General features: G+C 42.2%; 1 protein-coding gene across 9 annotated transcripts in view; it reads right to left on the bottom strand.

Annotated features, from left to right (window-relative positions):
• Window positions 1-22,684, bottom strand: part of TCP11L2 (t-complex 11 like 2) — a 47,268-nt gene that overhangs the window by 18,060 nt on the left and 6,524 nt on the right. For 4 of the 9 annotated variants that reach the window (XM_063787082.1, XM_016924099.4, XM_016924098.4 and 1 more), the window contains exons 2-6: window positions 19,787-19,978; window positions 16,524-16,659; window positions 12,578-12,698; window positions 9,531-9,751; window positions 7,588-7,724 (exon numbers count right to left, since the gene is read on the bottom strand). In XM_063787082.1, coding sequence (XP_063643152.1) covers window positions 7,588-7,724; window positions 9,531-9,751; window positions 12,578-12,698; window positions 16,524-16,659; window positions 19,787-19,943 — 772 coding nt within the window. In that variant the 5' untranslated portion in view covers window positions 19,944-19,978. Of the gene's footprint in view, window positions 1-7,587; window positions 7,725-9,530; window positions 9,752-12,577; window positions 12,699-16,523; window positions 16,660-18,579; window positions 18,722-19,786; window positions 19,979-21,942; window positions 22,090-22,684 lie in introns of those variants that run through there. The other 5 variants (XM_063787087.1, XM_063787084.1, XM_063787085.1 and 2 more) reach the window with 3 other exon arrangements.

The raw sequence follows: 22,684 nt of genomic DNA, 5'->3' as shown, positions 1-22,684 counted from the left end.
TAGAAAACATGCAGACACTGAAAATCTAGTTTGTGCAGTATGATCCCTGGTATTTGGCAAGGGCTATTCCAGAAGTCAAGATGGGAAAGGGAGAAGGAAGCAGTGAGGAAGGAAGAAATCACTGAACTTGAGTCTCATACTTAATTTGACCTTAAAGATTATGACCTTAAAGACAATGTCCAGTTAGATTGTCCTTCCACTTTAGACAAGTTTATCAATTCTTCTGGATAAAAAATATGTATCACTGGAAATGAGGTTTTATACTTGAATTCATTTCATTTTTAAGCATATGGCACTTAAATATTACTATAATGTAAGTTACTAGGTGCCTAATAGTTATTATTAGCAGAGTTCCCTTGCTAGCAGTTTCTATGACAAACAACTCACACAGAGTTGCTTCAAAAGATGCCTCTGCAAGGGCTCGCTTCTGCAAGTGGAAGCGGCTCCCTCTAGACAATGGAAAGAAGGCAAGAAGAAGAAGGCACCCACCAGCAGCCATGACTAGCTGAAATCAGACTGATTCCAAACACAAAACAACCCCCAAGTGCTCAACGGCCACCAGACTTCCTTGCTTATTGAAGCCCAAATTTTCCTGGAGCATAAGATGGTTCCTTGGGTCATCACGAAATGGATTCATTCCAATTCTTTATTTAGGGTGTCTCAACCTCGGCACTATTGACATTTTGGACTGGATAATTCTTCGTTGTTGAGTGCTGCCCTGTTCACTATGAAATGTTTAGCAGCATCCCTAAGCTCTACATACTAGATGCCCTTCCTCAGCCTCCCGCCCTGCCCTGCCAGGATGGGACAGCCAAGTGTCTCCAGACATGGCTAAATGTTGTGGGGCGGGGGCAGTGGCAAAAATCACCCCTAAGAGAACCACGTTGAGAACCACGGACTTAGATGACAAATAGTATTTATTTACTTTTGCTCTAAGTAGTTCTTCTAACTTTGAATAAAATGTCTCTTACATCATGAACTAAATGAAATTTGACATGCCAAGGCTATTCCAGGAGGCTGAAAGTTTGGAGTCAGTAATTCTCTACTGGGGCTGTCTGCCTTAGGACAAAATTCACTTTATTTTGCTTTAGGCCCAGTTCTAAAGTTTCCCACTAGAAACAAATTGCTTTTTATACCACAGTTCTTATAAAATTATACATTTGGTAGAATTTATAAGGTGACAATTGCCAAGAAATACAGCCTGAACACAGGTGCAGAGTAGAGAGAGACTGAAATTCTTCTTGGACCCAGCACTTGAGCAGGGATAATTTATGAGTAGTTCTGTTTGCCACACTAAAGCAACACCACCCCCAGAATTTCACAACTCTTGTTTCTCCTCAGTTGGCAAATGTTGTTTTTGGTTTGCTAGTTCTGTTTTATAAAGATGTAAAAGACTTGCAGTCTTTCATTTAAAAGACATCCAACTGAGAGGGCGCGAGTGGAAATCATCGTGAATATAATTACAATGTGGCAGTAATAAGCATTTATACTGCAAGTTTAATCATTTACAGCTGACACATTTAAGAGCCCATTTAGTTACCTTGAACAAAAGCAACAGTGTGGCATAGTGGTTCTCAATCCTGGCTGACTTCAGAATCACCTGGGGAGCTTTAAAAAGAAAAAAAAGAGTTCATGGGCACAGCTCCTGGAGACTTTGATTTATTCTGTCTGAGGCAGGGCTCAGGCCTCTGTGTTTAAACGCCCCAGATGATTCTAATTTGTAGTCAGACTTGAGAATGACCGGTAAAGCAGAAGGAGCATGCGTTTAGAGTGAAACGTTGGCTCTTCTCTTAGGGATCGGCAGAGACTTCACTCTCACAGGCTGGCACAGTGACTGCTCTCTCTGGTTCCAAAAGCAAGGTCAGCCTCATGAGGCACCTGCAACCTCGGCTTTTCCTGGGGACAGGATTAAGAATTTTTCCACTCATTCGTTTATTTGACGAAAACTACTGGGCACCTACTCAGTCCCAGGTATTGTACCAAGTACTGGGGATTTAAAGGTAAATAAGCACAGTCCCTGCACTCGAGAAGTTCCTAGTCTAGTAAGGGAGAGACAGACACCAGAACAAGCAATGGTATTACACGTGCTTCTACCCCAATTTTCAGTTGGAAAAATGTAGTTTCCTTATCCATGACATCTTTTTTTTTTGCCTGGCAACATCTCACTTTCCCTCCTTTTGGTGCTGGCTTTCTCTGAGAAACCATTTCCTCTGGTTACATGTTTTCTTTTGTGAGTCTCAATTCAGAGGCCCCATCTTCCCGACCAGGGGCTGGCCGAGCAGAGTCACGTGCCCAGCAGAGCCGACTCCTTCCCGGGATCTGAGTGGTGAGAGTGTTCAGGGATGGCCCACGTTTACAGCCCACATCAACCATCGTGACAATGGAGCCTTGCTATCCCTTGGTTTTTCCTATCCAGATTTGTGACATTCTTCTGATTTCTGACATTCTGGCTCTTCCTTTGATTCTGCAAACTTCCTCCATCCTTCCATTCACTTCCCTTTGGCTAAGTCAGCTAGAGTTGGTTTCTGTTCCTTGCAATACGACTCAGGTAATATAACACAAAACTGAAAAATTCAAAGGCTGAAAAAGTAGCAGCTTGGTTTAATCTGGACTTGGATTTGGGAGACCTGGTTTCCAGTCCTAGCTCCACTGTTTTTTGTTTTGTTTTGTTTTGTTTTGTTTTTGAGACAGAGACTTGCTCTGTCGCCCAGGCTGGAGTGCAGAGGCGCAATCTCGGCTCACTGCAGCCTCCGCCTCCCAGGTTCAAGCCATTCTCCTGCCTCAGTCTCCTAAGTAGCTGGGATCACAGGCACACGCCACCACACCCGGCTAATTTTTGTATTTTTAGTAGAGACAGGGTTTCACCATGTTGGCCAGGATGGTCTCGATCTCCTGAACTCATGATCTGCCCGCCTTGGCCTCCCAAAGTGCTGGGATTACAGGCGTAAGCCATGGCGCCCAGCCTCCACTGTTTACTTAGCTGAATGACTCTGAGTCTAAGGAGGTCATCACTGAGCATCAGTTTGCTCTTCTTTAAAATATTCCATAAATATTTCTTGAACCCCTCATGTGACAGGTGAAGGCAATCACAATAGAGTTTCAAATATTCTGAAAGCGATATTGATGTCCCGCAGAATTTTTTTAAAGAATAACATGAAATAAAGTTCATGAAAACATTTGATCAGATATGACGTATTGTCTAAATAAAGCCTTTCTTTCTGGGTATCTTAAAAACTTTACTTATGGCCCCCACCCAGGGATAATCTCTTGCTATTTTCACAGATAATTTACATGTTGGATCTAATGTGGTTATCTTGTTGCTACTTACTTAGTACAGATAATCGTTCCTAAGGTTTTCCTGGCTATATTTAAAATAGGCAATTATATAAAATCTCCTCTTAGGCAAAATAAAATATTTTCCTGGAATCAATTCAGAAATCTAGAGTACTTCTCTGTATTAATTTTCTAATAATTCTTATATAATCATGTGTACACAGAAATCCAACATTTTGAGGCTCTTATTTTGATATTAGGGCACAGGGGCTGACTTTTGGCAGAGTGACTTGGGGACATAATTAACAGCTGACATACACTCTGCTTCTGGGACTCTTGATTTCTCTTGCTAAGCAATGACCTATATGCAAAGCTGGGTTTGCTCTATTCTTAAATCTCTGAAAATATCCAAGTCAATAGAAAAGTTGCAAATGGATTACAGGTCACTAAGCCTGGGTTTTAAAAAGAGAAGCAAGCCAGGTGCAGTGGCTCATGCCTGTAATCCCAGCAAGTTGAGAGGCAGGAAGAAGCCAGTAGTTAGAGACCAGCCTGAGCAACACAGACCCCCGTCTCTACAAAAAATGTTTTAAAAATTAGCCAGGCGTGGTGGCACATGCCTGTAGTCCTAGCTACTTGGGAAGCTGAGACAGGAGAATCCCTTGAGTCCAAGAATTGGAGGCTAGAGTAAGTTATCATCATGCCACTGCACCCCAGCCTGGGCAATAGAGTGAGACTCTGTCTCTTAAAGACAAACAGGCGGGGGGCGGGGGGGGGGGAAGAAGAAAAAAAAACAGAAAAAAAATAGGCAAATAATTTGAGATGAAGAAAATCATAATTCACCCTATTAGAGAATTTGCTCAAGATTCCAAGCTATCTTGATTAAAGATATGGGTGCATTTGTACATGTGCTTACATACACAGGTACACAAATGAAAGCAACCACTAAGTCTCAGAGAAATGCTGCTGTGGACAGTTGCCACAGTTGAGGTTTCAGATCCAGGTTCGATGTAGGGTTCTACTTCACTTTACTCCCTCCCCTTTGAAGCTAAAACAACATAGCCCTTGGAGTCATAGAGTTTTTGTTATAGAACAAAACTTAAAAGTTATCTGACTAGATAACTGGCTATCCAGATGACTAAATAATCTGCCAGATGATGTGAGAGATCCCTCTGCAATATCCCCCACAGTTGATATCTTGTTTGAAGAGAGGCAGGGTTGCACAGTATCTAAATGCACACGCTTTGAGTCAGAGACACATCTGGGTTACCCAGGCTCTACTCCTTACTAGTAGTCATCTAGACTAAGCACCTTAACCTCACTTTCCTCAGTTGTAATTAGGGGGTGATAACAGTACCAACCTCATAGGGCTAGTGTGATGCTTGAATAGACTACTAAAGTGGTACAGTAAGGACTTAGCATGTAGTAAGTGCTCATACAAAATGTTAGCTAGCACTGACTACTGCTATAATAGGCCCATTCCAAAGTTAAAACAGCTCCAACTATCAGGAAGGTCAAAACCAGCTGTCTGCTTCCTCCCTCTCATGAATCCTAGTCTGCCCTACAGAATTTCACCAGTCTCTGAGTTGCTGTCAACAGGGAGGGTGGATGGGGCCATGGCCCACCTGAGTCTCCTTGTTACCAAGCAGAACATGCCCAGCTTCCTCAACGGTTCCTCAGGTGGCCTCCATGATCAATGTGCTCTCCCCTGGATGTGCTCCTGCCTGCCAGGGCCCCTTTAAATGTGGCGCCTGTTTTGTCTTTTTTATATAAGGCCATTGTGTTGATTATTTCGGCAGAAACCACCTAACTCAGCCTTAAATAGTGGTTAATTAAACCCCAGAGGCTGGTGTCAAGAGTTTGCCAATGAGCAGTTAGCCAGCCTCTTGCAGCTGTGCAACCTCTGGCATCTCAGTTTCCTTGCCTGTAAGATAAAGGGAATAACAGTACCTACTTCACTGGGTAACTGGTAATTGTGAAGATTTGATGAGCTAAGATTTCTTCTAATCCTATTTTTCCTTGATCCCCCTCCAGTCTGGTGTGTGGGTTTTTTTTTTTTTTTTTTTTTTTTCCCGAGACGGAGTCTTGCTCAGCCCCCCAGGCTGGAGTGCAGTGATGCGACCTTGGCTCACTGCAACCACCATCTCCCGGGTTCAAGCGATTCTCCCATCTCAACCTCCCGAGTAGCTGGGATTACAGGCACCTGCCATCATCCCGGCTAGTTTTTAGATTTTAGTAGAGAAGGGGTTTCAGCATGTTGGCCAGGCTGGTCTTGAACTCCTGATCTCAGGTGATCTGCCTGCCTCGGCCTCCCAAAGTGCTAGGATTACAGGTGTGAGCCACCGTGCCCTGCCCAGTCTGGCTTTAATGCACACAAATCCACTGAAACCACTCTCATCAAGGTTACTGACCATCATCAAACAGTCAAATCCAATGGTCAAGTTGGCCTGTGTCTTTCTTGACCACTTAGCAATGCTTGTCAAATCCAAACATGCCTTCCTTCTCCAAATACCTTCTTCACGTATCTTACAGGACACCCGCCTCTGCTGCCTGTCACACTACCTCTCTGGCTACTCCCTCATAGTCTCCATTGTTAGACCCTCCTCCTCATCTCAACTTCAGCTTCTAGCTGCTGGAGCGCCCCACGTCAGTTTCTTTCAGAGTCCACACTCACTCCCCCTAGGTAGTCTCACCCAGTGTAATATAATGGACAGGAACATGGACTATGGAGCCAAGCTGCCTTCCTAGGTGAGCTCCTATACTTTTAAGTGTGTTACATAGGCCAGTGACTTAACCTCACGGTGCCTCAGTTTCCACACCCATAAAATGGGGGGTAACTTCATATAATTGTTGCAAGGATTAAATTAGTTTGTACAGGTAAAGTACTTAGAATGTGATAAGGATTTTCTAAGTGTTAACTAGTACCCAGTTCCATGGCTTTATATATCATACATATACTGATGATTCCCAAATACATATACAGTTTCCATTATTCCTGTAAACTCGTCATTCATATCTAAATGCCTACCTGACATCTCCACATTGATGTCAAATGAAATCTCAAAAGTTACATCACCAAACTGAACTCTTGATTCCATGTCATCTCCCAACCTTCTTTCTCCTGGTCTCATCAGTTTCACTCAAACTGTATCACCATTCACCTGGTTGTACGAGGCCAAAAACCTTAGAGTCACCCTCAACTCTTTTCTCCCTTATCCAATCTTCAGCAAATCTGATTACTCCACTTTCAAAATGTATCCAGAATCTGGTCTCTTCTCACTCCTTCCACCATTACCATCTGGAACAAGCCACCATCATTTCTTGCCTGAGCAACTGTAATGCCACCTAATTGGTACCTCTGTTTCCCTCTTTGTTCCCACATGACCTATTCTGTAGCCAGGAACAAGAATATTCTTCAAAAATGAAAATCAGATGTTGCTCCCCTGATTAAAACTCTCTGATGAGTTTCCACCGCACATGGAATGAAATCCAAACTCCTCTCATTTACTAACAATGCTCTATGTGACCTGCCTTTATCTCCTTTTCAGCCTCATCTCTTACCACTCTCCCCTTACCAACTCTACTCCCGTCACAATGTCTGCCCTGTGTTTGTCAAACTCACAAGCAAGTTTCTGCTTCAGTGCCTTTGTACTTGCAGTCCCTCAGGCTAGAACGTTCTTTCCCCCATCTTTACATGCCCCTTCCTCATTTCTTTGCAAACTTTACTCAAATGTTACTTACAGAGACCTTCCCAGTCCATCACATCTAAAAAACAATGCTGTCCTCACTTCTGACCCATTACTGTCCCTTTATCCTATTTTTCTTCATAGCACTTAATAATACACCTGATAATATATGTTTATTTATTTGTCATGCCTACTAGAATGTCAGCTCCTTGGGGACGGCAACTGTATTCCATTCTGTTCGCTGCAGTATCCACTGCACCTAAGCAGTGTCTGAAACACAGGAGGCACTCAATAAATATATCTTGAATGAATGAAGAAATGAATAGTGCTTAGCACAGTTCCTGGACAGAATAAACAACTGTTAAGTTTGTGATGTCAATTTTGGAAGGTAAAAAAAGGTTTAATAGAAAGGCCAAAATTCTTTAGTGATACTATATATGAAGTCAAAAATGAAAACATCACCTAATTTTCATTTTAACCTTTAACATTTTAAATTTTAATTAATTTAAATTAAATTAAATTTTATTTAATTTATTATTTATTAATTTAATTTAATTTAATTTAAATTTTAACATTTAAAATCATCATTTTAACCCAATTTCAATATAAATATGCATTATATTATACTCACTTGGAGTTTCTTCCAAAATTTCCTGGAACTTGGTTCTCTCATATTCCACCAACTGGCGTTGAAGGTGTGGTCTGAGACTCATAATTGTAAAATTGGCCATGTCCATGTGCATGAGGTCCAGGACATGGAATATTTGTCTAAAAATTTTAGAATTAAAATAGAGAGATGATTAAGAAGTGAAGCTGAAATTCACTAACAATGATCTATGTTCCAGGCTGAAAACAATAAACATCCCCAAAATGGTTTTAAAGTTCCAATTGCCATTTGGTAGGGTCATGTTTCATAGAAGCTCATACACGTGTACTGCAAATGTGTCCTTCCACAGATCTCAAGAGTAATTACTTGAAGCATAAACAATCTTAATGATATAAGAAAAATTCAAGAAGGAATTTTCATTTGAAAACCCCTGAAATTTTAAAGAGCCAGGACACAGGGTATATGGCCTCTATTCCTTAGGGAATAAGAAAAATTAAAAAAAGAAAGGACAAGGCAGTGAGGCACTGAGGAAAAAACACTTCCTTTTAGAGTTAGGCAGCCTCGTGCCCAAACCCAGCTTTGCAACTGGCCAGATTTGTGGGCATATACACAAGTAAATCAGTCTCTCTGAGCCTCAGTTTCCTCATCTGTGAAAGAGGACAACCTCAACCTTGTAGAGATGTTGTGAACAGTCAATGAGATAACAATCGTAAAGTGCAGGGGGCAGTGGCACCCAGTGGGCGCTCAACAAATGACCATGATGAACATCACAGATTTGAGATCTTACTAGGGTAATACGACAACTAGAAGCAAGGATCCTATAACTGAGGAATCACAATCTGCCAGAGCCGAGCACGACTCTAAGGATACTTAACACCCATTTGACAGAGAGTGTCACTTTGAGAGTCTATTAACCTGCCCAAGATCGCAAAGTAAATTACCCACTACATGCAGACCAGTCTTTCTCCTACCTTTCCAAAACATTTACATAAAACTCAATTCTCAATGTGGCCACCATACACAAAAAAGAAGAAAACTCTGCTTCAATGGCAAAAAGTGTTGCAGACCCTTCTTCCCTCTTGGATCACAAGGAAGTTATCGTCTATGTAGCCAGATGAGATCCTCGTGACATAATATGCACCCCACTTCCTTAGAGAAGCTCCAGAAGATGTGGCTGGCTGACCACTAAAGGCCCAATCTCCCTCCCTGCAGTGCAAATTTGTGGCTGTGAAAAGTATTTCCAGGCTGTAACTACCTTTCTCAACTCCCCTTTCAATCTAGGTGGGATCATGTGACTAGTCATGGTCAAAGGGAATGTGTCACTTCTGGGCTGAGGTGGCTATATATTGCATATGTCTTCCCCATGGTCTCTTTCCCATTTGCCAGCTGAATGGAGAGGACTCTAAGGACCTGAGCAAGGGTAGAGCCAAGCACAGAAGGAGGCTGGGTCCCTGGATGACACGTGGAGGGTTGTCTGATCAAGGACCCCTGAATTGGACTGTGACATGAGAAACAAACTTTTACTGGATAAACCACTGAGAATTTAGGGTTTATGTGTTATAGCAGCTAGTGACCCTAACTAATAAAGAAGCCTTGACTAAATTAGGTCCCTTGTCGGAGGCTCTATTAAGACCCTCTACTTCCCCTTCCACTTATCACAATTATAATTAATTGTTCAAGATCTCTCTGCCCATTAGACTCCCTGGAGTCAGGGATTATATCTGTCTTTTTCATCATTGCATCTTCAGGGCCCACTATGTGCCAACTAACAACCTTGTCAGATCATTCTATGTGAAAACTCTCTGCATACAGTAAATAATTGACATGGTCTCTGCTTATATGGTTTTCTTCTAGGGTCAGTAATTTATTTGGGGTACTAGTTGTTATTCTGTGTTCCCTGATGCCCAACTTCCCTTCTGAATGAACTCAAAGATACTCTAGGAAATGCAAACAGCAAAAGTGCTAACCTCAGCACCTCCACGATGTTGCCAGTAGCCTTTAACTCTCTGATATCATTATCTCGCACGGGAGCACACAGCTTTCCCATCGTACTGATGACATAGTTGGCCAGGCCTTGGATGTCAACAGCACTGTGCTCAGCCTGCTGCCTAATGAGGTCTGTGTCCAAAACTTCACAGATCTGGTTGCGAAGCCGGTTGCCACCGGGAGTGAGAAAAGAGAGAAGAATCTACAGGGAAAGAAATAAAAATTAACAGCATCATGATGTGAATAAAAGCTGTCACTTTTCACCTCAGTGTCTAGATGACCAAGCTCTTTGCCCACATTTTAGTGCCTCAGATGCCACAGAAGTTGGCAATGACTGCATGGGTGGATCAGAGGAGCATTCCAGTGTCTCAACCCTAAATAGCAAGGTCTATCTTCTGAATTAAAGGGCCCCCACCATGGGAAACTCCTGCTCCTGTCAGAATAAAAACAGCTAGCAAGGAAGCAAGATTACTGAAAGCACAGTAAGTCCTTACTTAATATTGCTGACAGGTTCCTGGAAATTGCAACTTTAAGTGAAATGATATATAATGAAACCAATTTTAAGATAGGCTAATTGATATAAACAACGGTTAAGTTTCTATGGCATATTTCTGGTCAGAAAAAAAATCACCAAACTTCTAAATAAAGACCCCAAACACTTCTAATATTAAACACTGAGATAAATGTGAGCTATACATACAAGAAAAATTAATAAAAACAAGATAATGATTGACCCAATTTTTGGTGAATCAGTGAGTGACAGCTGCCATGGTGGTGGGTTAAATTGGGGAAGAAATGTTTGCAAACAAAAATTCTTAAGGAACACCTCCTACCACCACACAGTTCAAAAATAAATAATAATTATGGCAGGCTCACTGAGCACTTTCATGACACCTTGTTTATTGTCGTGCATCTGTATGACTATCGAAGACTTTATGAATTTTTATGTTACAATAATTTGTATTCATTCGTTTTCCAGCTTGCTTACTCCAGTTCAGGGTTGCAAGTGGCAGGAGCCTACCATGGCAGCTCAGGGCACAAGGTAGGAACCAGCCCTGGACAGGATGCCATTCCACTGCAGGATGCACTCACTCACACACCCACACTCACTCAGACTGAGACCATTTAGACTTGTCAATGAACTTAACATGCACATCTTTGGGATGTGGGAGGAAACCAGAGTACCCAAAGAAAAGCTATGCAGACATGAGGAGATCATACAAACTCCACACAGATGGCAGCCCCAGCTAGGAATCTATCTTTTTTCTTTCTTTTCTTTTCTTTTATTTTTGAGATGGAGTCTCACTCTGTCACCAGGCTGGAGTGCAGTGGTGCGATCTTGGCTCACTGCAATCTCCGCCTCCCAGGTTCAAGCGATTCTCCTGCCCCAGCCTCCTGAGTAGCTGGGATTACAGGGGTGCACCACCACACCCAGCTAATTTTTGTATTTTTAGTTACAGATGGGGTCACCATGTTGGCCAGGATGGTCTCTATCCCCCGACCTTGTGATCCGCCCACCTGGGCCTCCCAAAGTTCTGGGATTACAGGCATGAGCCACCACGCCCAGCTGGAATCTATCTTTTTTCTCATCAACATTATAAAGAAAAAATGTTGAACAAATCAATATGACGCGAGGATCTGCTGCATTTCAAAACGTCTACAGGTAAAAGTTCAGGGAAGAAAGAACAAGGTGCAGATCATGGCTCCAAAAGAACTCTTTAAAAAAGGATAGATGAAAATATCCCATGGGGTCGATTAAGTATATTTTACATATAGAATATTTATTATATACAAGCAGCCTATTTATTGATTATTCAGTTACAGAGGACACTGTGCTTATCCATACAGTACATGCTTAAGAGCTTGCGCTCTGAGCCAGTATGGCTCAGTTCAAGTCCCTCTCTACCCCACAAAGTTGTGTGACCCTGGATGAGTCAGAAAACTTGGATTTTTAATAAATAAGAATAACAGGAGCAACTACTGTACAGTGTTCTGATAAGAAGAAATGAACAATCTAGTGCTTGGAATAGAGCAAGCGCCTTGTAAATGTTAGCTAACATTACAACTGTCACCTCATTTAGTTCTTATGACTACCCTGTAAGTACTCAGGAAAGAGAGACTTAAAGAGAGAACCCGTCACTAAACCAGAGTCTCTGCGCTTTAGCATCACCCTAAGCTGTGTCCATGGCACTATTTTTCCAGCCTTCACGCTACTCCAGGAGGTGCAGGGGGAAACTCTGCCAGTGAACTTGATCCTTTTTTGAAAAAGAGTGGCCAATACTAAAGAACATAAAACAATCTTTGGGGGGAAAAAACTGCTATAGTTTCAATATTTGTGTTTTCCTCTGTCCCCAAATTCATATGTTGAAACCCAATCCCCAATGGAATGGTATTAGAAGGTGGGGCCTTTGGAAGGTGATTAAGTCATAAGGGTGAGGTCCACATGAATGGAACTGTACCGTTATAAAAGAGACCCTAGGCTGGGCGCGGTGGCTCACGCCTGTAATCCCAGCACTCTGGGAGGCCAAGGTGGGCGAATCATGAGGTCAGGAGATTGAGACCATCCTGGCTAACACAGTGAAACCCCATTTCTACTAAAAATACAAAAAATTAGCCAGGCATGGTGGCATGAGCCTGTAGTCCCAGATACTTGGGAGGTTGAGGCAGGAGAATTACTTGAACCCGGGAGGCAGAGGTTGCAGTGAGCCGAGATTGTGCCACCGCACTCCAGCCTAGGCAACAGAGCGAGACTCCGTCTCAAAACAAAACAACAAAAAGACCCTAAAGAGCTTCTCTGCCTTTTCTGCCACGTGAAGACACAGCAAGAAGGCACCATCTATGAATCAGGGAGTGAGCCCTCACCAGATACCGAATCTGGTGGTGCTTTGATTTTGGACTTCCCAGCCTCCAGTACTGTGAGAAGTAAATTTCTATTGTTTATAAGCCACCCAGGCTATGCCAGTCTGTTATAGCAGCCCACCTGGAGTAAGACAAGACGCTAACTGACACAGACAACAAAGCAACTTGCCTCTCTGATTTCTTCAAACAGTTTGATGGCATGTTCAAACTCAGGAGGGTCAGCATTTAGTTCTGAATCCAAGACGTCCCAGAAGGCCTGGTGAACAATGTGCTTCACTCGACCAGCCAAACTATGGCAATAAAATGAATTGTTTTTTAAAATAAGCATAACTTTTTCCTGATTATAAAAGAAACATCCTCATTGTAGAAATCTTATAAAATGTAAAAAAAAAACAGAATAATTGTCCTTAATCCATTAATCTTTTAATATTTTTCTTGTTGAATGCATTATTTTAACATAGCTAAGAGCATATATACAAAATATATACTTTTCATTTAACATTCTGTCTTGTTTCCCCTAGACCTTGAAAATGCTTTCAATAACTTCATGAAATTCTGTCCTAAAGAGATTTCATAATTTATGTAGCTACCCTTCTATATAGATCTTTAGACTTGTTCTACATTTTTGGGATGAGATGGCAAAGTTGCTCTTCCTCACCAGCTGAAATTTCATGGCATGGAATAGAACAGATTGGCCCCAAGGGCACATGCATTTGAATGCCTGCCAACTTCAGACTTAGGTGTCCCATTTAAAGTTAGCCAGACCAAACTGGTGAAATAGAAGCCTTCCTAGGAAGAGCTCACAATAGAATAAGTGGCCACCTTGCTTCACCCCTTATGTCAATCCCTTAAAATAGGTGCACGTTAAAATACACATTCCTACCTAACTTCTCTACCATTTAGCAATAGTTTTTAGAAAACCACATGTTCCTCCACTGTAATTACTGACAAGGCTCTTTCCCCACAGAGCTATATACCTTTCCCAAGCAGAGGCCATAAGTCCTCCAGGTAGGTACTTACCATTGTGCCTAGTACAGTGCCTGATATATAATGACTGCTTAACAAATGCATGCATGGTGAATGAATTCATAATTTGATAAGTATATCTCTTTTTTTCTGAGACAGAGTCTCACTCTGTCGCCCAGGCTGCAGTGCAGTGGCGCAGTCTCAGCTTACTGCGGCCTCCGCCTCCCAGGTTCAAGTGATTCTCATGCCTCAGCCTCGCAAGTAGCTGGGATTACAGGCGTGCACCGCCACACCCAACTAATTTTTGTACTTTTAGTAGAGACAAGGTTTCACCATGTTGGGCAGGCTGGTCTTAAACTCCTGACCTCAGGTGATCTGCTCGCCTCAGCCTCCCAAAGTGCTGGGATTACAGGTGTGAGCCACTGCACCCGGCTAAGACTTTATCTTTAAACAAAGGCAATGTGTCCTAACTCTGTACTTTGTTTCCCTTGCTCACATTTTCTAGCCATGGCAGAAACTGAAGGGAAGAGAGATTAATATTTTCCATAGTATCAAAGTATTTATGTGCAAGGCACTTTTATGCTAGTGAGTATGCATTTGAAGTGAGTAGTGTAGCCCCCATCTTATTCTTGGGAAGTGTGAGGTTCAGGTATGGTCTCAGCAAAGCCAGGATTCAAACCCCACAGTCTGTCTGAGCCTAAAATGCCTTCACTATGGCCTGTACTCGCCACTTTTGAATTTAAAGTACAGATATGCCCTGTCTTTTGCTTTACCTCATAAAAAATACAAATTTTAACTTTAAAACAAGACTCCATCTCAAAAAATTCATTTGTATTAGTCAATAAATGTTTATTAAACATCCAATATGTGTAGGGCCCTGTTTTAGGAACTGGGAATACTACAGTGAAAAGAAAGTCTCTGACCTCAAAAAGCTTATATGTTAGCAGGGACAAAAAGGCAAAAAATACATTAAAAATGAATACGACAATTTCAGACCTATGAGAAAGAATAAGACAATGTGGTACACAGTTACGGAGAGGGTGCTGATTTCACTGGATGGTGGGAAAAAGCCTCTTTAAGTCAGTGACCTTTGTGTTCAGACTCAGAAGGGGAGAGCAAAGAGCCATGTGAAGGTCTGGGAAAAGAACATTCAAAAAGAAGAAGTCAGAGGAACAAAGTTTCTGAGACAAGATCCAGATTGGTGAACCCTGAGGTAAGGAAGGAAGCCAGTGTGGCTGAAGCACAGCAAGCAGGAGGGACAGCACTGAGATGGGGTCAGGGGAGTGGGGCCATCCAGGCCATAGGAAAATGCTTAGATTTTTGGTCTCTGAGTAATTGAAAACCATTGAAGAGTTTTTGGCAAAGAAATCATCTAACATAGTTCATTCTTTAAAAAGATCATTAAGGCTACTGTGTGGATATGGAAGATGAACTGTTGGGGGCTAAGAATGGAGACACGGCAACCAGTTAGGACTGAAAGGGTCCAGGCCAGAGATGACGGTGGCCTAGCCTAGGGTTGTAGCAGTAGAGCTGGTATTAAGGGTCATGGCGAAATGCAGTTACCAAAGGAAACCAAACAGATACACCCACGATACATGGCAAGCTTAAAAAATGTTAATATTAAATGAACAACATCCCCAAGAGGACTATGATCCACATTTTAAAGAAGAAAAGTTATTACATTGACTTCCTTTACTTTTCCTGCTTTAAAACAAATGAAAAAGTTCTGAATGGGATCAAATATTCTAAGTTGTCTTAACTGACAGAATACCTCAGGATTTATAATTGGTACTGTAAGGTTGAAAATTCAATCCATGAACCAACTTTGCTTCTAAAGACAACTGATCTGCAATAATAGTCTCAAGCCTCTTCTCTTTGTCTCAGGAAACCTGTGAGCCACTGACTCCAGAAAGGCTGAAGTAGGATCCAAAGGGGTGGCTCCAACTAGAGGTCGGAGGGCGAGGTTAACCAGGAAGTGCCTCTTGCAGCTATGATTCCTACCTCCAGACATTTCTGGATTGCCTACTTTTAGCACTTTGACAGTTCAGGTGCATTTATTTATTCTTCAGAACCTGAGTATCAGTTTTCAATAAATCAATGTGCAAATATGTCTTGAGCCTGTACTGTATGTCAGGCACTATGCTAGGCAATAGGGATACAGCAACAAACAATACAGACATAGCTCCTCCATAAATAGTGCATTTCAATCAAGTGGGGAAGATGGACATCAAACATAAAATTATAAGACCTCTTAACAAAAAGGAGGCAGCAAGGGCTACAGGTGTCTGTAGCAAAGGGATTAATTGTAGTCTAGGGGGTTCAGGAATGTCAGAAAAAGCTTCCCTCAGGAAGTGACATATAAACTGAGTTCTAAAGATTATGGGTAATATGTATCCTAGGGGAATTTTTTTGTTTTGTTTTGTTTTGTTTTTGTTTTTTGAGACGGAGTACTCTGTTGCCAAGGCTGTAGTGCAGTGGTGCGATCTTGGCTCACTGAAACCTCCACCTCCTGGGTTCATGCAATTCTCCTGCCTCAGCCTCCCAAGTAGCTGGGATTACACGCGCCCCACCACCATGCCCAGCTAATTTTTGTGTTTTTAGTAGAGGTGAGGTTTCACCACGTTGGCCGGGCTGGTCACAAACAGGATTTTTTTTTTTTTTTTTTGAGACAGGGTCTTGCTCTGTCACCCAGGCTGGAGTGTAGTGGCATGATGAGAGCTCACTGCAGTCCCTAAACTCCTGGGCTCAAATGATCTTCTCGACTCAGCCTCCCAGGTACCTGTAATTACAGGCTCATGCCACCATGCTGGATAATATTTTTATTTTTATTTTTTACAGAGATGGGGTCTTGCTTTGGTGCCCAGGCCAGTCTCAAACTCCTGGCTTCAAGGAATCCTCCCGCCTCCACCTCCCAAAGTGATGGGGTTACAGGTGTGAGCTACCACACCCAGCGAGAATTTTTTTAAAACAAGTATAAGACCTTGTTAGAGAACTAAATGTTTACCCCTGAGGATATTATACAAGAACTTCCAGGAATCAGTGTAAATATGTGTGTATCTCTCTCTCTGTCTCTCTCTCTCTCTCTCTCTCACACACACACACACACAGAATCTTCAGCAGTTTATATACAACAAATGCCCCCAGGTTACCTGTTTTCTGGGAGGGCCTCTTGTTTCAATTGAAAGTTCTCATTTACAGCAATCTCATGAGCAAGAGTCAAGTTTGATAAGTTCCTTGCTGTAGCCATCACTTCATCAAATGTTACAACCCTTGGAGGGCTTGTTGCTGAAAGAAAAACAAAAGCCAGTTAATGTTGTGGAAGAAAAGTTGTCATCCAACGAAGCCTCCTGATGCAGATAAGGTTTAATTTATCAGAATGTATATACTTCAGAGTTTTATAAGTCAGGAGACTATATATTAAAATAGGTGAATTCCCTCACTTAATAAAGGCTTCAAAAATTTAAGAACTCCTTCAATAGCTTCAGTTACCATATTTGATAACATTGTCTCAAATATTTATGAGACCAACTTATTAATATAGGCCCATTATAAGTTACTTTTAAAAATTAAATTACCAGGCCAGGCGCGGTGGCTCACGCCTGTAATCCCAACACTTTGGGAGGCCGAGGCAGGTAGATCACGAGGTCAGGAGATCAAGACCATCCTGGCTAACACGGTGAAACCCTGTCTCTACTAAAAATACAAAAAAATTAGCCGGGCATGGTGGCGGGCACCTGTAGTCCCAGCTACTCGGGAGGCTGAGGCAGGAGAATGGCGTGAACCCAGGAGGAGGAGCTTGCAGTGAGCCAAGATCGTGTCACTGCACTCCAGCCTGGACGACAGGGCGAGACTCGTCTCAAAAAAAAAAAAAAAAATTAAATTAAATTACCTCATTTTTAGTGCCCATTGAAATCTGCACTTATTTTATGTATTATATACGAAATTGATAAAATTATTTTTATTCTGTAATTCAGAAGTCTCATTAAGTAAACTCAATATGAAATAACTGATTTTTAAAACTGTAATATTTATTCATTTATTTATTTATTTATTTATTTTTTGAGATGGAATCTCACTCTGTTGCCAGGCTGGAGTGCAGTGGTGCAATCTCGGCTCACTGCAACCTCCACCTCCTGGGGTCAAGAGATTCTCCTGCCTCAGCCTCTCGAGTAGCTGGATTACAGGCACATGTCACCACACCAGGCTAATTTTTGTATTTTTATTAGAGACGGTGTTTCGCCATGTTGGCCAGGCTGGTCTCGAACTCCTGACCTCAGATGATCTGCCTGCCTTGGCCAAAGTGCTGGGATTACAGGTGTAAGCCACCGCACCCAGCCAAAAACTGTAATTTTTAAATGTATAGGCAGTATAGTATAAACGCTTAGGTTCACTCTGAGTTTTGCCAATTGGTATTTATCATTGGATTTCACTGAGGCATAGCCTTCCTCCTCACAGGGTTGGCCTGAGGTGACTGAATGAGATAATTTAAGTAAAGAAGAAGATAGTAAGAACTCAATAAATTTACATAATTAAAAGTAAAATAGAATAAATCTGAGAAGCCAGATATTTTACTTCTCAGTAGGAAGTAGTGAATGAAGAATTTGAGTTATTTCTAAAGATTATACTAAGAAACTATTCTAATAAATCATGTCTTTTAAAAATCACTGTTGGAAATCTTAGCTTCTTTTAATTAAAATCATATGTCAAACAACAGCAGTGACAGGTAATACTTTACTACCTAATTTATTTTTTTTTCCCAAGACAGAGTCTCACTCTGTCACCCAGGCTGGAGTGCAGTGGTGCAATCTTGACTCACTGCAACCTCCACCTCCCAGGTTCAAGCGATTCTCCTGCCTCAGCCTCCCAAGTAGCTGGGACTACAGGTGCATGCCACCATGCTCAGCTAATTTTTGTATTTTTAGTAGAGATGGGGTTTCACCATGTTGGCCAGGTGGTCTTGAACTCCTGACCTCAGGTGATTTGCCTGCCTCAGCCTCTCAAAGTGCTGGGATTACAGGCGTGAGCCACTGCGCCTGGCTACCTAATTTTTAGGAGAAGATGAGGAGGAGGATCAGGGAAAGAGGAGGAAGAAGAGAAAGGTGATACACAGAATTGGTAAAACCCTTCTTCAGGATGCCTAGGTACCCTGGTGTCAGATGCAACAACACCACATACAGTATAAAGAGTGAGAAAAGGCACAGAAACCTGGGGTGGCTGCTGTTAATTTCTTTTGCCAGGTCTGACTCAAGATTCTCCTTAAAAATGTCTATTTACTTTGGTCCAATAATCCAGTGATATCCAAAAGTCTTTCCAGAAAGGCTTCATGCAGTAAGATGTTCATAAAGCACTATTTATAACAGCAAAAAAAAAAAAAAAAAAAAAATGGAAACTAAATGTCCAGTGATTAATCAATGGTTAAGTTTACCGTACATTCACTTGGTAAAGTAATAAGTATTCATAAAACCAATGTTTCAAAAACATGTAATCATGAGTAAATGTTTTAGTTATAATACTAAGCAAGAAGAGTCCACACACATATACACACATATGTCTATGTGAAGGATAAAGATACGGCAAAGCACTGCCAGCTGTCGTCTTTGAGTGATATCATAGGCAATGTTTTCTTTTCTCTATTCTTATGTATCTTCTAAGTTTTAAAAAATGAGAATGTAAAAATTTAAAATACAAATGAAGCAATTTGTAAGAAGTGGACAGTTCAGCATATTAAACATTAGTTGCTTTTTCCTGCATTTGCTTTGCCAGTTAAAGGTGTTATATTTACTAAATAAAGTGCCAATTAAAAAAAAAAAGGCAAACACATCTGCTTTACCCATCTCTAGTTTCTACACGCAAAAATGGGAAAAAGATATCTCCTTTTGCTGTGGCCTCTCTTTTAACTCTTTCTCACACCCCTAATGTAGTAATTCTCCTTGTGGGTACCTTCCTGGGGTGATTTGCACAATATTTTTTTGAAATCAACATGAAACCCTTTAGATTATTTCACTTCCTTCCTGACCTTTCAATGAAGGCCAGTTTCCTTCAATGTAAATCAGGAATAATCAGAAAAGACCAATTTGAATTTATCCTTCAGTGGGGATCTAAGAAGTAATCTCAAGGAATGGCTTTCTGCTGTTTGGGAGAAAAGACAGATGGGGTTGAAGTCCTGACTTATCATCAGACCGAAACAGATCGGAAGCAGTGATCAAAATAAAAATCAGCAGGTTGTAAACTTTAGTGGCTATTTATTTCTGAGAATGTGTCCCGGAAAGCTGCAGTGCCTCTGCAGTGCTATTCTGGTGCATCTAGAAAGGAGGGGAAGTCTGTTGCTCTCAGGCATTTCTGAGTTTTCAAATCCAACACATATCTAGAAGTACCCCTGCCACCCACAACCCCTGCTCCCCCATTGGCTCACAAGCAGGAGAGCTGGATTTGCTGGAGGAGTCACTTGTAAAGCTCTGCCTGGAGCATTCATAGTCACTGAGCGAAGCCATGCTTTCGGAAAACCGGGAAGAATCAGAATCGCTTGGCTGGTCCTCTCCCACACACTGCTTCTCGCCATTGAAGGGCATTTTGCGTCACTTAAGTGTGGGTAAAAAGGTAGCACCTGCACAGACAAACAGACCCTGCGTCAATGTTCTGTGGTACTTCCACAGGCACCACCGATGCTTCTTCCAGTGTAGACAACTGTCCCCACAAGTGTCACTGTGTTGGAAAGGCCCCCAGATGACCTCATCCTTCCCCCAGCACCTTGGCCGGACTAGGCCAGATCACTAGGTCATCGAGATTGCCTTTCTGAAAAAGGATTCCACAGCCGTAGGTGTGAGCTTACTCAGGACACACCCACTATAAATGTGAAGCTCTAAGTAATGGCAGGTCCTTTTAAAAAAGATGCAGGACACATGCTCTCTCCTCCTGGGTTGCTGAAACATGAGAAGGCGGGAGTGTGGGACTTGGGTCAGATCTCTCGTTCTGTTCTGCCTTTTGCCATGAGACCTTGGGAAGGTCACTTAACTACCTACCTCATAGTGAAACTGGACTGAAAGACTAACCTCTCATTGGGTTGCCAGAAGATTGAATAGAATTCATCTTAAAGAGCTTGGCACAGTACTCAAATGTTAGCTGCTATTATTGCTCCTATTGCTTTGTTTCAGATAAAATAGCTGTGAAATCAGCCTCTTTACGCTTTCTGTGAACGTCCTGGGGAAAGGGGAAGACCGCATGAAACCTCTGGCTGGCAAGTCTTTAGCTTCTTCCCCCTCCATTTCCACGTGAACTGCTGTGATACGAAGATTAAGACCTGATATATGGTTAGGATTTGACAATTTACAAAGTACCCATCACAACCCTATGAGTGCACAAGCATGTAGGATCCTGACTCACAAGTGGGGGAACAGACTCAGAGGGATAAGGGGATTTACTACACGATAAAACCAGTCCCTTGGTGTCTATGTCCAGTGTTTCTGGGACATGAGAATCCTTCGCAGGGAAGGGCCGTCAGGTTTGGACACTACCCAGAAAGCAGATCACAGGCACACAGGATGACCAGGCCTTGGGCCCAGGAGCACCAGCCAGGCCCGTGAGGGAGCTGACCTTGATGTGAATATGGTATCACCTGACACTGAAGGGGAAACCCGGGCTCAAGGAGCAAGGCACCTCAAATCCTGGATGGACAATAATGAGAGGAAGAGTTCACTGAATCCTTTTAAACCTAAACCAGCCCATGCAATGAGGGATGCAGTGCTTTTAAAGCGGCCAGAATGGGAAACCACAACTATGTATAGTATGTCTGAAAATGCCTGCAGTTTCTTCAATGATTCCATTAATATTCAACAAGTGCCTACTTGAGCACTGAGCACCGGGGAAAGTAACCAAACAAAGACAATGCCCTATTCTTGTGGTTCTCAAGTCCAGCTACCTAAAACTGTGTACTGAATGCTACTAGATGGGAAAAGGGGGAATAAGGCATTGTTGAGAAAACGCAAGAAAGGAGAGGCAGGCTCAGGATTAGCAGAGTGGGAGAAGGGGCACTAGCCTTTGTTGAGAGAAAAACAGTAATTTTTTTAATTCCTTGGATGGTGATGGGGACAAGGATGAGTCTGAGAGGGATCTAATAAGGGTGAAAGGTCTAAGGCCATTTGCGCCTTGCCTCACCTAAACAACCGTCTTCAATCCTGCCACAGAAATGTATCCTTGCTGAGCCCACCACTTTTGCAAGCAGAAAACCACTAGAGTCCACTTGTGCAGGCTGAAGGGCAAGGAGTGGAGTGGAGACACTCACCTTATCCCAGAATCCCAAAGCCATGAACACTGGCTGTAAGATTCTTGAGCCCTTGCATCCTCAGTGGTGAAACAGCCTCCTCTAACTCATGAAGACTAAATTCTACCTGAGCTTAAACTCCAATCTGCTCAGGGGAAGGCGAGAGAAGACAGAAGAAAAGGGGCTACTTCAAACCTTTCACTGCCACCAAACCCCAAATCCTAAATGGAATGTTCACCCTCCCCTCTAGTTTGCTTCCTCTCTTTGCCAACATTTGATGTCCCACTGATGGCATTTCTTGCAAATTCTACCTTCTCCAGGAAGCCTTGCTTCTAGCCAAAGTGAATAGCACTCCTCTTGGTATGTCTGCAACGCGTCTCCTGTATCTCCATGACAGCGCTTAGTTCCTTGTACATTAGTTCCTTGTTCCTTTCTTCCCATGGCTACTTCTGAATCTCCTTAATAAAGCAGAGTTTGTGTCTTGTCCATGACCAGAGCCAAGTATATGACAAGTATTCATTCAGTGTCAGCTAAATCAGAATCCCTGAATCTCATTTGGTACAGCTTCAACCAGAACATTTGCAACCTGATATCATGACACGTTAACCAGCCTGGTACTGCCAAAGCCCAAGCCTTAGAGCAGAGAATCTACTGCTTAAGCCTATCTTATTAGATTTAAACCTCAAAATTCTCAGGTCCTTGTCATGCTCTTATTTGAATATCTTAAAGTTTGTTTCCACTTTAAGTCATTTTTTCCCCCAGTTATTCCCTCGTAATGTAACTGCTGTGCTATGCATGCTCTGCTCTTAATTTTTCTCTACTACGTTGCCCTCAAATGAGCTCTGGCTGTTTTTCCAAGTGAAAGTGAATAAGAGCTTCCAGCCATGAGAATTTATGAACTAGCTTAATAGTTTTAACTGTCCATTTCATTTTTCTACTTTAGCTGGATAGCACACTTGGTAGGTTTCTTAATTGTGTTTAACAAGGCAGAAAAGTGCAAAGATTAAAATAATTGGGAGTCAGGAGTCCAGGGTTTGTGGCCTGGGTTCATCA

Source organism: Pan troglodytes, chromosome 10 (genome assembly GCF_028858775.2).
Source record: "Pan troglodytes isolate AG18354 chromosome 10, NHGRI_mPanTro3-v2.0_pri, whole genome shotgun sequence".
Lineage (NCBI taxonomy): Eukaryota > Metazoa > Chordata > Mammalia > Primates > Hominidae > Pan > Pan troglodytes.
This window is presented reverse-complemented; position numbering and strand designations above follow the sequence as displayed.